We start from the raw sequence: 15,365 nt of genomic DNA, 5'->3' as shown, positions 1-15,365 counted from the left end.
AAGGGCGTCATTGAAAACAAAACTTGTTTTCGTTCAAGTTTTATTTGGAGTGAGTTCTATCGCCCTACGCTAACTGGATCTAGTGACTGAGAAAATTGACTAGTGGATATATGTATTAATTAATTGTCACAATGATTTGGTATACTCGGTGATTACTTTCAAAACTTTCGTCCAGCGAAAAATATGAGGAGAGAAATGAAAACTATTTGGCGTATTTGTGAGTATAGATGGAGCCACAAACAATTTTGGGAAGACAGGTATTTAGCTAGCAACATCTATCGAACATTCATGCATTCATATAAATATTGTCTATTTATCTTTTTAGAATTAAAACGAAAGGTATCATATAATGAAAAGTCTAACATTGCAACTGCAACAAAATAAAGGCCGCACAACATGATGTCATCTGGTCTACATATATATATGATTTGTCTCGAACGGACGAGCTAGGCTTGCAATATGCAAATCTCGTATTTACACAAAGAACAACGTATTGCAACTGGAGCTGCCGTTTGCCTGAGAATCAACTTTCAGACATTTATTTGTGACTGCTGCTTTTTTGAATTCTGTCATTTACCGTATTTTCTCGAAAAATTAACCCTTGTTTGCGATTTAGTAACCGTGCTTAAATAATAACGGTATAACCCGTGGATCTGATCAGTTTGAAAAAATTGGGGTACACCGGAACCTTGTTTTGATCGAGACGCCACAAACTTGCTTAGGAGGGTGTGGCATTAAACCAAAATTCGACTATATATATATTACTAATCATAATTATGCATGCATGTAACACAAAGAAGAAACATGTAAGTAGTATGAACGCGTAGGCTAGCTAATTCACAATATTGACGCTGACGCTCAACTAGGGCGCTCAGCTAGAAACGACACCCGCGACTGACGTTCTCTTGGCTACAGAATGCTTACGTGTCTTCTAAGGTGCCACAAGCGCACGAGAGTACGCGGCCACTGTCTTGGCGTCAAGCTTCACGTAACGCTTGTATACATCGCTTTTCAATCTGCCTATATCGTCTGAATCGTGGGGGTCTTTCATACTCCGACCTGCTGTTGTGGTTGGCGCTCCAATCCTGAATCTGTGTTCCTAGTTTCCGTCGGTTCGCTGACCGCTGCCTTCCAGAGCAGACCGTACGTAGCTCTTACCAGTCGTACTCTGGACAGTAGCAAACCGTTGGTGAACAGAAACAAGGGACAGAACTTTAGATCCCGCTGGGCCAGGTAAGCTAGCATCGCAGCAATTGGGTATAAAGCTGTACCCGTTCTGCCTTGGTGAATACTACTTTTTCAGGAATGCACCTGTTTTCGACTGCTTTAGCCTGATCCTCATTATCGACAGGTTGAAGGGAGTATCAACTGCAAAATCGCTGACTGCCAGACGAGACAACGGGTCGAATGACTCAATGAGTGTAGCGACTGTACTGTGATATCGTCCGCACAAAGAACCCAAAGAAAGCCAGACAACACCATGCCCACAGCACCACGTCCCGCTCGTCCGCACGTGTGGCCCAATGGTCTTTCAACCTAGTCAGCACTTCTGGAGTAATGGGTAGTCGAGGCTCACGCTTGGGATTGCCGGTCGACCGCTTAACCCCCCACAGAACCCAAAGAAAACCAGACCACACGCTACTTATAGCATCACCACGTCCCGCTCGCCCTCACGTGGAGCCCGATACTCCTCAACCCGGTCAGCACTTCTGGAGTAATGGGTAGTCGAAGCTGACGCTTCGCACCGCTCATCGACATCCTAACCCTTTGCAGAACTAATTCAAAGCATGGCTGGGGAGCCGCAATAGAGTTGCCAAAGCTCTGTCGAATATGGATGTGTTGCAACGTTGACAGAAAGCACTTTGTGGCAGAATATGAAATCCGTTCCTCAGCTAGAAACGCCACAAACAGACAAAGAATCCATTCCGATGTAGGAGGTGGAATGATACCGACGTGCGCACAGAACTAACGGTAGCACGAAAATCTCGACTGATATGCCTAAATTCTGGATGAAACTAAATCGGTACGAAAATATCGTAAAACAGACTGCTCCAGCTGTACAAAGTCCAGTCGATGTTGGAATCGCATGATGTCCTGTTCCCGGTAGAGGTGCGAGGTTGAGCTGTGTACAGTGCACGAGAGATCGATTAACCAAGTTACGCGACACTGCGTACGAGACCGCATTGCGGGAGCTTGGAAGATGTAACGGTGTGAATGTGAGGCCGTAGTGCGCTGCAACGAAATAGAGAATGCGTAATAATTGCATTACGTGTGGTTTTCTGCACGTTACTTTCTGAATCGCTGCCACCACTGTAGTGTAGTTCGACTCCAACAGCACATGGCGGTTGCGTAATCTTCGCCCAAACACTAGCGCAGCTAGCACAACCGAAATTATATTTATCGGGCAATGTGAACATCTTAGAACGAGCGTCACCTGCGCTGTTTTCTTTTCTCGCCGGCGCAGTCTACGTTGTCTAGCGAGACGTCCGCCATATCAACAAACTCCAATAACTGGATTCTTTTTACCAGCTTTGGTGGCACCGGTAGAAACGCTTCCCTGAAGAAACATGGGCATGCCTCTGCTACAGCTGCTTTGTCTAGCTGCGCTGCCTGGCCGCGTCATCTCGTCGCCGGCAAGCAAGTGCAGGTGCGCCACCGATTCCGAGTAGGGCATGTCACGCAGCTCTGCAAAGATATTATGACTATATACAGACCGACTGCTTGACTCTGACTGCGACTTGCCAAATGATCACACAGCACTGACTCCGGCATTGCGTCCACCGTGCCCGCAACTACTACCAGTTGTGCCGCTCACGTACCACGCAGGTGCTACCTGAGTCTCTGATACCTTCTCGCGCTGCGCTCATTAACGTACAGCGTGCCGTTGCACACCAGTGGCTGACGCAGATACTGCCTTTTCGTATCGCGATCAGTTAGTTGTTAGCTCGCACTGTACTCGACCCTAACACATGTGATCTCGGCTGCCGCACAGTCGCGCCTCTCCGGGAGGCTCGCGTGCCTTGCCCGCGCGCTTGCCTTCTTCATCCTCGGAGGTTGACGCCCTGAGACAAACCGAGCGCGGCAAAAGCAGAAAACCGAACGTAAAGACGATCCACTTGCGGTTTCTCACTTTGCTCGTGACTACCTCGTGAACGCAGATGCCGTGGTGCATCGTAACAATGGAACGTACCTGCTGTCTGTCGAGATGCCCGACTGCTCGCCGATTCCTGATTTGTTAATTTCACGAACTCCTCAATGGCGGCTCTGGCTGTCTCAGCCATGCATGAGAGCGCGTAGTTGCTCCGCGGCCCGACAACTCAAGTACTTGTTCGCTGTCTGCCATCACTTCGAATTGCTCAAACAAGGCGCTGTAGAATTGGCGGGCTGGATGTACGACTAGCAATACGCATCGTTGTACGCAATAACAATACGTCCACCCATCCATTACTAATCCTACGGGACAATTATTTTGTCTGGTGTTACGCGGTTATCTACCAGGCCGTACATGACGTTATCTTCCTGCTACCGGTATTACTAGCTTTTCACGTGTCGGGTAATGAAGAAGCACAACAGTGCAAACCTTAATTAATTCCGCGCGTGACATAGGTTTGCAGCTTGACTGTAATTAGTCAGAGCCAATTAGAATAGTGTGAAAAAGAGACTGACATCGGGTCACGTATTTGCCTCAACAGCGATCACGTCGGTCGGTCGGTTGGTCGATTGGGCGGTCAAACGTCATGTGACCAGCCTTCGCTACATTCGTATCTAGTGTTTCACGCGTCGGGTAACTACCGTTTAAATAACTGGATAAGGGTTACCGCAACTTGACAGTTTTGCATGAGTCAAGTGTGTGTTTCTCCAGTACTTCATTTGAAGGTATTTTCTTCAACTTGAACCGTACGATAGCAGACTCTAGTTGGAAAAATAGTTAGTTACTCGTGCTCGATTGGCCAATAACCCTACTTGAACAGTAATGCAGATTCCGATTAGTTTGAAAAATAGTAACCCACGGATTACTATTCAGGAAGTAGCCTCGCGTGCCTGACCTTTGGCGTACGCGCGGGGAGACAGGCTGTACAAGGATGTCATCATGACTAATTAGCTTGAGGAAAGTACCTCGCTTGACAGACTGTAAACAAAATTGCAAAAGTCACCGGTACATGTACAGAAAATCTAAATTTCTACACTGAGCCAGCCCCAGTAGCCCCGCTTTCTACGCCAGCGCAAGTGAGTGTATTGCACGGACCGGATGCATGTGCGTCGACACGTGACGTAAACATCCTGCTACGCCTCTGATACCCTATCCTGTCCAACGCAATCGCAGTTCCCGTGTTTCAAGACAACTGACCACGGTTTGAGTCTGTAGTCGTGCAAAGTAACGACGAAAGAGGAAAGAATGTCCCATTGTCGTCATTTCTATCTTTTGTTCGTAGCGGTAAGTAAGCAAGCTTGCTACAGACATGCGTAGCACATGTCCAGCTCAATTGCGCGTTGTCTCGTATGTAGCTACTAGTCGGAGCGGTTTCTCAACATGGTACGAAGGCTGACAGCGAAGCCTGTTTCGTGGAATCTCTCCGTAAAATGGTAAACGCAAACAGACAAAGGTCACACACGAAGTGTCTTCATGCAAGTTCTGAAAAGTCGTTGTTTTGTACATTTTAGGTTGCTGAATTGAACGTGACGACGCAGGTGCGTGTACTAGTCTACGGGTTGAATTGCAAAATGCTTGTGTACTGTCAGCCTGTTTGTTGTTTTAGTAGTCACCGAGTCTAGCTAGAGTAGCGGTTTTGAACCACTATCTCCTTCCCTCCTATTTTTTAGCACACTGCCACAGAGCTAGCGTGGGCTCATTAATTCCCATTGCACAAATCCATTGTCGATAGATCTTTGTACAACTCTACTGGGAGTGTAATACAGAAACCGGACACTGCCTAGCTCACGTGAGTCTGGGGACGAGGCTAGCTATGAATTAATTAATTAATTATTAATTAAGGCAGTGTAGTGATCGTGACTGGTTGCGTAGCAGTGAGATGACGCTGACTTCTCTTCACTCACGGAAGATACTGGAATATGCCAAACACAGTCGTTAGTACTGTACATGTTTGATAGGACTTCGCAACACGTCATCATGCACCCACACGTTCATGCTGTTTCCTACGTGTAGCCAGCCGGTCCCACTTTTTGACTAGCGAATGGCGAATAATGGTCTGGGAATGTTCGTTTTATGTCGTAAAAACCTTCTAGTTGTTCTGTTGTTCTCATTATTCTACTTTCACATGACAACGCGCATCATAATGTCGTTGTTTTAGTAAATTGACCGATCCGGTAGAAGCGTTGATTCTCAGTAGCCCTCTTTATCTAAGTCTACGCCGGCAGTTTTCGATCGACATCTGCGCGGCCTATGCTCAGAGGAGCGCAAAGTATTAATGTCTTGCCTCTATCTGCTTTGCGCAGTAAAGTAATACTATTCAGGAGCGGATACAGGCGACGGCCCGCGTGACGGCTTTCCACCTCCTTCTCCTCTCAGGTTCAATAACCAGAGCACTCTGAGTGCTGTTTAGAGTTAACTAGTTGTAGGACGCATGTCACGTGTCCTAAGCCTAGCCACTTGCACCGGGATGACTCCATGTGCCCGGTATTATCTACTTCACGTTAGTAATTTAATTAAAGCAGTAAACGGTTAGTGAAAGAACAATTACAGTCTGTGCATGTGCATGTGTGTGTGCATGTGTGTGTGTGTGTGTGTGTGTGTGTGTGTGTGTGTGTGTGTGTGTGTGTGTGTGTGTGTTTGTCTGTGTGTGTGTGTGTGTGTGTGTGTGTGTGTGTGTGTGTGTGTGTGTGTGTGTGTGTGTCTGTGTCTGTGTCTGTGTCTGTGTCTGTGTCTGTGTCTGTGTCTGTGTCTGTGTGTGTGTGTGTGTGTATGTGTGTGTGTGTGTGTGTGTGTGTGTGTGTGTGTGTGTGTGTGTGTGTGTTTCTGTGTGTGTGTGTGTCTGTGTCTGTGTGTGTCTGTGTGTGTGTCTGTGTGTGTGTGTCTCTGTGTGTGTGTGAATGTGTGTGTGTGTGTGTGTGTGTGTGTGTGTGTGTGTGTGTCTGTGTGTCTGTGTGTGTGTGTGTGTCTGTGTGTCTGTGTCTGTGTGTGTGTCTGTGTGTCTGTGTGTGTGTGTGTGTGTGTGTGTGTGTGTGTGTGTGTGTGTCAGTTGGTTAGAGAGTCATCTTATGGAAAGACTACATTCGGGACCTTGAAGGGTCAATAGTCTATGTTACAGTGATGGCTAGCTATAACATAATTGCCTTAAGCAATGAGTAACTGGTCATTGACTGTTGACCTAAGTGGCGCCGCTGTGATGTGACATCAACCACTGGGGTCCTGGTGAGTTTGGGTGACTCAGTTAGCTTCACAAGTCGGTGCTCCTGCGAGTGCCTGGCACGGCTTCAGGAGTTTGCTAGCCCAGGCCCAGAGTTTCCTGAGTAACCCACAGGGCCCAACTTAACAGCTGGGGGCGTGACCTCTGAGAGACCGCTCCTGACATTAGCTACGTTAGGTTTAGGTGTGTGTGTGTGTGTGTGTGTGTGTGTGTGTGTGTGTGTGTGTGTGTGTGTGTGTGTGTGAGTGTGTGTGTGTGTGTGAGTGTGTGTGTGTGTGTGTTTGTGTGTGTGTGTGTTTGTTTGTGTGTGTGTGTGTGTGTGTGTGTGCAGGGTTGTCCCCAGGATTTTGTAAGGCATGGCGGAAATTCTCATGACCACGCCCCGCACAATTTAACGTAACGCATTTCAGTCTAGAAGCCCATCAAACTTGCTTGACAGTCTTATTAGAGATAGTATATATAGATAGACCTGTCTATATACCCAGTGTTCTACTGATGTGTACCAAACCTAAAACTTATTTTGTTCTCATTTGTTGCACCGCTTTTGGACAATTTCTACCGGGAATCAGATGCCATTACCTTACCTGTTAAAAGAAAAGAAACACCTTTTAAAGTTCACAACAGTACGCTTTTTTACCGCTACACTTGTCAAAGCTGTCAAAGCAGCATTGGATAAACTTGACTGTACTAACTAATGATCCTGGATGCAACGTGTCACCATCCTTGACACTGACACTAAGGGCTTGCCTTACAATAAGGGCTGCGTAAATTGCTCCGTTCTTTTCCAGTTCGTCGGCGCAGTTTCTTCGAAGATCACTAAATAACCGTTGGCACTTGCAAACATTTTTCGGTTGCAGCCAGTGCCATTTCAAGGCATGAAAGAGGCAGTTGCCATCGCCACTGACACGAACGGGAATTAACTCTGATGGAGCATCATGGGGAAGAAGACTGGCAGCTACGTTGTTTTTCAGTAATGGAGCACTCATTTTCGCCAAACTAATCTAGCGTGCGCACATTCTCACAATGACTTATCACAATCATTGTGCTAAAAAGAGGAGGGGTTTTTAGGTCAAGGATTAGTATGACTCAAACATTGCAGTATATCACAACTTGGAATACGCGTCAAACTAAAAAGTCCGCTAAAGCCTGTGAGAAATTTTCAGAGCTCGAGCAATAGATATTTGATTCGCATAATCAGTCCAGAACACGGGATTGAGACGGGCAACATATCTACAGACCGCTACCTACTCCGCTACAATGACACGCCTTAGATTCGCCTAGATGCTCCCAACAAAACAGCAACAAGAATCAAGCTTGTTGTGCTAGTCATTGTTATCATTTTTTCGGTCTCTATGGAGAATCTTGTCGCAGTTGTGACAAGTCTTCCTCATTTATTTCTATTATTAACCTGTTCATTGTTAGTTCTCTAAAGCCGTCTAATATTCTGCAGTTGCTATAATTGAAACGTTTAGTGATGCTAGAGAGGAAACTGCAGTTGCTAACGACGCAATTGTGGGCGGTGCATGACAACCAATGTTGCTTTTTTGAGTACTTGTATTGTAATCAAGTTCATACCATATGGCAGTCATCCGCCTAATTGGTCTTACCATCACACCAAACATCCCAGGCCCTCTTCGCAAAAAACTAAAATAATATGCAAAGAATTAGTTGCTTGCCTCAAACAACTTTGCAGATTTTTAAAATACAAAGTTCGTTGTCTTCATAGCTACACAAGAGAACAGTAGACTCAAAGAACAACTGTTACAGAGACAGCTAATTAAATTAGTGTATGGTGATTCTAAAAGAATGCAATTAAACATTTACCTTATCTGCTTATGTCAAAACGAGGCGGGTCTAGGATGGCGCTTTACACATTACAATGCGGAACTTGTCAGTTTTGGGGTTAAATAATCATAACTATATTACATGTACCCCATCTCTATTTACCGTACATACTTGTACGTGCTCACAGTCCAGAGATCTACAGATTTTCCCACAGCGCGCAAAATGTGTGAATGGACTCTAGAGTAGCCACTGCCTACTCAATAAAGCGCGGCGGGCCTGTACCAAGCGGGAGCCAAGGCACGGCGGAGCGCCATGCCTTTTGTATGCTGGGGACCACCCTGGTGTGTCTGTCTGTCTGTCTGTCTGTCTGTCTGTCTGTGGTGTGCGTGTGTGTGTGTGTGTGTGTGTGTGTGTGTGTGTGTGTGTGTGTGTGTGTGTGTGCGCGCGCGCGCGCGCGTGTGCGTGTGGTAAGAACTAATGAGCAACTTGCTGCAATAGAACAACTGGATAGCAGCCAAAGGTTTAGCACTTCAGTGCTTCTTTATTTATTTCTTCTGTACAATTTGAAGTTTTGATTCTGCTATTGTATGCTCTGTGTCTTCGTATGTGCACTTCCTAATTTGTACGGATGCAACAGATCCAGCGTCACACAGACACTCGAACGCAAAACAATCGAAACGAAAGACTTAAAGACTGTGAACATAGTTCATCCAGTCGCTCACCGACCTCATCATTTATTGATTATTGGCAATCACACAACCGTTCTCGAGTAACGGTGTTTTGCTTTCGCCTGATTCCCCCCTCCCCCCCCAATGAAACAACTTAGTTCGCCCACACATTATTTCAACAAACTCCGGTACAACGTACACAGCGACTAATTACGCAAGACAAGGAAGTAACAGAATAACACCCGCTCACTATGTCACTATAGTCATACGTTATTGCAACGTCACTACGTCTAGAGTAAACTGTTACAACTGTTCTGCTGGTGTCATCGAAGTTATTGCGCCATTTTGAAAAGAAAGATTTTGTAATTTTTTGTGTGTATATATATATATATATAATATATATATATATATATATATATATATATATATATATATATATATATATATATACTAGCTACATTGACGAGATTCGCCCGGGTGCATTCGATTATGAGGAATTATCGTGAAAGTATCTTTTCTAGAATTTCAGTACGTTACAGTCAGATGTTCTAGGTAATTAACAGCGAGTATCCCATTTTACATGCAATTATATTTCGTATGCCGCTGGATCGTTAGCTTTGGATAGTGACAGCTGGCTCAATTTGACATCAACTTAATTCTAATTGGCGAGCGAATAGCTTCGTCATCTTTTTTCTGTGGCAGTGATAACTTTCGTCGCTTTGCCTTTGACGAAATAGCAGACAGAGAGCGCTTTTTTGGAGGCATTGTGACAGTGTACAGGTGAGTTTGCTGTAATGACGCAAACGTTTGTAACGCCAAATAGACGATATTTGGGGGGCCAAGCTTGTAGAGCATGCGCAGTCTCAAGGGTAACACGCACCTTTGGCCGATATCGCTGTACACAAAGTCCACGTTTCCGGGTCGGCTTCTTGCCGTTGCCTAGGCTTTGTAAGTTCACTACTTACCATTTTGTGCATCTTGTGAGAGACTTTGCCTGCGTAGAGACGCATAGGTAGCCATTTCTTAACGTTTACATAACGTAATACATAACGTTTACCATCTAACTATTTTGCGCTATAATTAAATTGTCAGTTAGAGCATGTTTGTACGGATAATCAATGTTAGTGACTCCAAGCCTGAGGGCTTATCAACGAGATAATAAGCCCGAGTGCCTGAGGGTCAATAGCATATTGATAGATCCCGTTATAAACCATGTTCTAATTGCTGTAGAGTGTGTCACGTGACCAATAGATGTAGTGTGATTGGTGAAATTAATCTGGTGGCAGTTTTGAATCCGTCGTTGACAATGGAAGAGTGACTGCGACGTCCAGCCGTCCAAACGTTTAACTGTGCTTCTTGGTCTTCAAGAGCAGCTAGATTAGTTAATTGCAGACCACCTTGTAGATTTAATTACTATCACACCTTGTAAATTAGGTAAATAGAGGGAGTTCTACGTAGTTAATGTTGATGTAGGGTGGTGAAATAATTGAGTAAGTTGTTTGTTGTAGTTTTTTGCCCTTGACTTGTCTTCTATCAAACCGCAGGTCTCTATCACAGGCAAGAGTCTCTGTCATGTATAGAAGACCTCATATTGGCCAATCAGGGCTCGTAATGGTCACATGACATATTCTAAACACCATTCGATCAAGAGACTTGTCGTTTGTGTTGACTATCCAGGCATTTCAATGAATACTCCTGGAATTTATGCATGCAGCTGTTTTCAATGTAATTAGAGCACACGGCAAAGACTCTATGCACTCATGTTCAGCAGCGTACCGTCGCTAATTAGGAATTCTCGATAGTGGGGGCGCGAATAATCGAGAAATGGGCATGACTTTAGTTAATTAGCTGAGCTTGTCAATGTACAAAAGCATCAAAGCACTGTATATTCGTTGTTCCTGACCCATCGTATTTCTTAGCTCTGTCTTGACATCTAAATTCTAATGCAGTGTTCCCTCGCTCCACGGAGCCGTTGTAACAGCAATATCCGCCAACGACACGCTTAATAATATTCAGTGGATATAAGAACTCCTTCAAAATGCTGGAAAAGACGGTTAGAGATACGCTTTTTGACAACCTTACTTTTGGGCAATGAACTGTGGCGCCAAGTTCTGTTTGCTGAGTCAGATACCTACTGTCGTCGCGTGTTTGGTGCTTTTGCCTTCTTTTGGATGTGATAAAATGAGCATACACTCAGCTAAGAGAAACATAGAAAGGTGGAGCCTGATGACATCATGTTCGTATTGGTCGGGAAAGACAACCTGTTCTCGTCTATTGGTCGGAATAGCTTCGTCTGCATCTGCGCTAATAGAGTATAAATAAGGTCGCACGTCGGTCGACTAGTATACTTTTAGCCCGGACATCCGGGCCTCGGGTAATTAATGCAGGACCTAACGGGCAATGGCTTAGACGGAAAAGTGGTGGAGCGCCCCCATATGCATGAATCTGCCACTGAATTGTTGGTTACCAAAGACATTTCTACCACTGCAGTGGAAGCCTCATTACATCAAATCAATTTAATTAATTAATACCAAATAGCAAGTTTCTTGGATAGTTTTGATTGATTGTACTCAAACAAAAACAACAAAAAGATATACTTACATAGAACGGCCTTAGGATACGTATACACATACAACATGGTATACATAGACTACATACGTCATAATATTATAATAGTAATTATCGATTCAATTTATGACAGGAAAAAAAGGCAGAAGTCGCTGGCTTGAAAAATGAAGTGAAGAATGAAAGAGAAAAAAGAATTAAGTTGGAGGTTTACAACTATGCAGCCTAGAATTGTAGTAAGTCTAATTTCAAATGAATTTTGTAGGAGGAAAACGCGAAATTGCGAAACAAACTTCAAACAAACAACGTCCGTCTCAACGACACCTCAATAGTAAGTATACAAATACCGTGTGTGCGGTTTTGTTTTGTATTGTTTTTCGTTTTTTTTTGTGTTTGTATTTGTTTAATTTTTGTGTGGCAAGCACATGCTGAACTCAAAAGTCACTAAATCTATCTGTAAAATTGACTTGTAACCGTCATGTTTGACGCTCATGGCTACACTATCTTGGGTTTAGAATCAGAACGGATTCACGTGTGGGCGTACGTGCGTGAGTGTGCGCGTGCGTTTGCTGTTGTGAATGACCGTTCTTACACCGTTTCACCATAACAACAAAATTTGTTTAATTTTTGTGTGGCAAGCACATGCTGAACTCAAAAGTCACTAAATCTATCTGTAAAATTGACTTGTAACCGTCATGTTTGACGCTCATGGCTACACTATCTTGGGTTTAGAATCAGAACGGATTCACGTGTGGGCGTACGTGCGTGAGTGTGCGCGTGCGTTTGCTGTTGTGAATGACCGTTCTTTCACCGTTTCACCATAACAACAAAATTTGCGACCGTAACTGGAAATTGTAAATATCAACTACAGAACAATATAATTAATTATACTAACAATTTGTGAACAGGTGACGAAAAAATTAGACTATAGATAATGTGCTGTGAACTGACCTGAATACAACTGGATAAAGAGAACACAGCACAACTGCAACTAGATAAATCTAAAACAGAACTCAATGAAAAAGTGAGTTTGAACATGTTTGTATCATACAGAAGTTACGTTTCAAAATTCGACTGAAATTGGAATTTAACTTCAAACCGTTTAATTTATTGATACGATACTGTTTGTTATATGTCTCTTGAGATTCGAAACTTGCTATCTGCTGTAATCATTTTGTTCACGACAGAGCTTGACGCAACAAGTACAAGACGCCAAGTGTCAACTGCAAACCCGAAACCGACAAATCCGTTCCTTGCAGGTGCGTTCCTGCATGATTGATTGCGTTCTCTAGTTAATTCTCTTTAATTAATTAAGCTATCTTTATGCGTTTCTAGAATGTTTCGCTACAATTGCAAGCGCACGTTACGCAACTCCAACAGAGCAACTGTGTGCTAAATCGGACTGCAGAAGTAGTATCCACATTTAAATGCTTTACTCGTTTTTTCACTTTTATTCGTTCTGTGTCTAGAGTTTGACAGAAGCAGTAGCTTATCTTGGTAGGAACGAAACGCACGAAGGCGGTGCCTTTCCTCCATGTTCCAATTGCACAGAAGGTATAGTGTTGGACACATTGAAATTAATTACATGCTTTTAAGAATTGTTGTATGAACGTTGTGTAACTAGGAATGATGACATCTAACGAGTAAGTGAACGAAATCTGGTATTGCAACGGAAGCTGGTCTTTGACTGTATTGCTCTATAGCTCTGTGGTACTTGGTAACTCGTCTTCGTCGCCTGAATCGACCTGTAAAGAGATAGCTCTCAGGTATAATTCATCGTCTCACAATGGAAAATATTGGATTAAACCATCTAGTGACGATCCACCATTTCAGGTGGGCATATTACTCTACCTTCATTAACGAATAGATCTTATTTGCATTGTTATTACCTTTTTGTGTATACAAAAGGTATACTGCGATGCAAATGAAGGGTGGAGTTTGATCATGAAGATAGATGGAAAACAGCAAACGTTTGACTACGACAGCGACTTGTGGTCGAACAAGAATACATTTCAATTAAATAACACAGATTTGGATGACAAAGAAACGAAATTGGCTTCGTATTGGACGCTACCATTTACTGAACTTCGTCTAGGAATGAAAAAAGTAAATGGAACAATCAGATGGATCACATTCAGCTATAGCGCATCATCTCTCCACAGTCTTATTGCTGATGGACAGTACAGAAGCACGAGTATTGGAAAGACTACGTGGAGAAGTTTACTGCCAAACTCATCTCTACAAACAGATTGCAACAGGGTGAGCATAAGTAACGTTGATCACGTTGTAATCATGAATACGAATGCATGCTGACCACGTTTTTGTGTCTGACATCGTGTAAACTGAAAGCTAGGCCTCTTGCAAAGGAATTCCTAAACAGAATAAGACCAAGAAATAAATAATTGTTTACTGGTTTTAACACTTGTGACTCGTTTCCAGGAAGGATTCAACGCAAGAAGTTTTAACCTTGAAAATGCTGCAAAAGCTCGTCTGGGACTTATTGCTAACAACGATGGCGGATGTGCTTCTCCAGACTCTTTCCTTGGTTTCGGAACACAAATACGGACAAAGTCACCCAATAATAGTGCTGGGAACTACGCATGTTGCTCTCCAGACAATGGTGATGTAAACATCAAAACAATTGGCTACATCATGGCACGTTAAGAGAGACACACCACACTATTGACATGTATATAAATGCTATTTACCGCTTAGTGTAGATTAACTGCTAGCAACAATAACGGTTTCTAAGATAGCATACTCGCACGCTGGTTAAGAATGTCAACAAAATAGTAAAATATATATTCCGGACAGTAATACATATTTGCATTGCACTTAGGAATCTGGTTCAAACGACATACATGCAGCTATGAACAACTGCTAGAACACACAAACCAAAATCAACAGACTACTTACATAAATCTGAGAATATATAGACAAACAGCAACATATATGATAACTCCATCATGCAGTACCAGGCTCAGTCACAACAGAAAGCAACTCTTCAAGAGCTATAGCTACTGTAACAATACTATAATACGATTTAAGGATTCTTCAACCAGTCAACTGCTTTTCTTTCTGCATCGGTTTGTGACGAGAACACAAAGGCGGCAAAATGATTTCGAACTACTGTATAGCTTGCCTTTGATATCTAACTGAATATACAATACTTCGTAATTTCTACAGTGATGAAGAAAGAGTTGACTGATTGGTCCACTCAATATGATATGCATAATGCAACCAACAAAATAAAAGAACACAAAGGCTGTTGTTTTCGTTAAGCCGACGATAATATAAAGAGAGCTGTCTGTGTGGGTGTGTACTCGCATATCTCCTCCGCCCCGGGGCCGATTCCGCTGAATTGGACTCTCGAACGCCGAATTCGTGCACATCGACAGTGGCTTGACCAGAATTTTTGGAGTACACTGGGTTCCTTCTCGAACTCTACACCTTCAGATTTATTCGAACGCCCTGTCTGTGTCTGTATGTCTGTCTGTCAATACATATAATTTCATTTTTGATTCAATGAATTAGGATACAATAGCAAATGGCTTGTTCTATGACAATAAAAGCAAGAGAAAAGAACTAACAACTAAATACAATATATATTTAACTCTAATTGGTTAAAAGGGATCATGTGATCCTTTTTATTGAACATCTACGAGTCTGGGCACTTCTGTCTGTCTGTCTGTCGGTCGGTCTGTCTGTCTGTCTGTTTGTCTGTCCGTCTGTCTGTCTCTCTGTCTGTCTGTTTTTCTGTCTGTCTCTCTGTCTGTCAATACATATATTTTTCATATTTGATTTAATGAATTAAGATACAATAGCAAATGGCTAACTACGTTTGTCCTATGACAATAAAATCAAGAGAATAAACTAACAACTAAATACAACATATATTTAACTACTAATTGGTTAAAAGGGATCATGTGATCCTTTTTCTATAGATCATCTACGAGTCTGGGCAGTTCTGTCAGCCTGTCTG

At 43.2% G+C, this 15,365-nt stretch overlaps 1 protein-coding gene across 3 annotated transcripts; it reads left to right on the top strand.

Annotated features, from left to right (window-relative positions):
* The first annotated feature begins 4,334 nt into the window (after nt 1-4,334).
* LOC134186951 (uncharacterized) lies at nt 4,335-14,204 on the top strand. 3 transcript variants are annotated; one of them, XM_062655053.1, is made up of 12 exons: nt 4,335-4,435; nt 4,507-4,584; nt 4,663-4,689; nt 11,520-11,591; nt 11,649-11,714; nt 12,571-12,642; nt 12,719-12,793; nt 12,853-12,937; nt 13,008-13,026; nt 13,087-13,216; nt 13,292-13,642; nt 13,827-14,204. In XM_062655053.1, the coding sequence occupies exons 1-12, from the start codon at nt 4,397-4,399 to the stop codon at nt 14,010-14,012; spliced, it is 1,200 nt and encodes a 399-aa protein (XP_062511037.1). In that variant the 5' UTR covers nt 4,335-4,396; the 3' UTR covers nt 14,013-14,204. The 3 variants fall into 3 exon arrangements, with proteins under 3 accessions (XP_062511037.1, XP_062511036.1, XP_062511038.1); XM_062655052.1 differs by having other exon boundaries at nt 13,823-14,204; XM_062655054.1 differs by lacking the exon at nt 13,827-14,204 and having other exon boundaries at nt 13,292-13,489; nt 13,546-13,586.
* Nucleotides 14,205-15,365: the final 1,161 nt, after the last annotated feature.

The sequence above is a fragment of the Corticium candelabrum genome, chromosome 11, assembly GCF_963422355.1.
Source record: "Corticium candelabrum chromosome 11, ooCorCand1.1, whole genome shotgun sequence".
NCBI lineage: Eukaryota > Metazoa > Porifera > Homoscleromorpha > Homosclerophorida > Plakinidae > Corticium > Corticium candelabrum.
The sequence above is the reverse complement of the archived record's forward strand: the minus strand, read 5'-3'. Positions and strand labels throughout refer to the sequence as shown.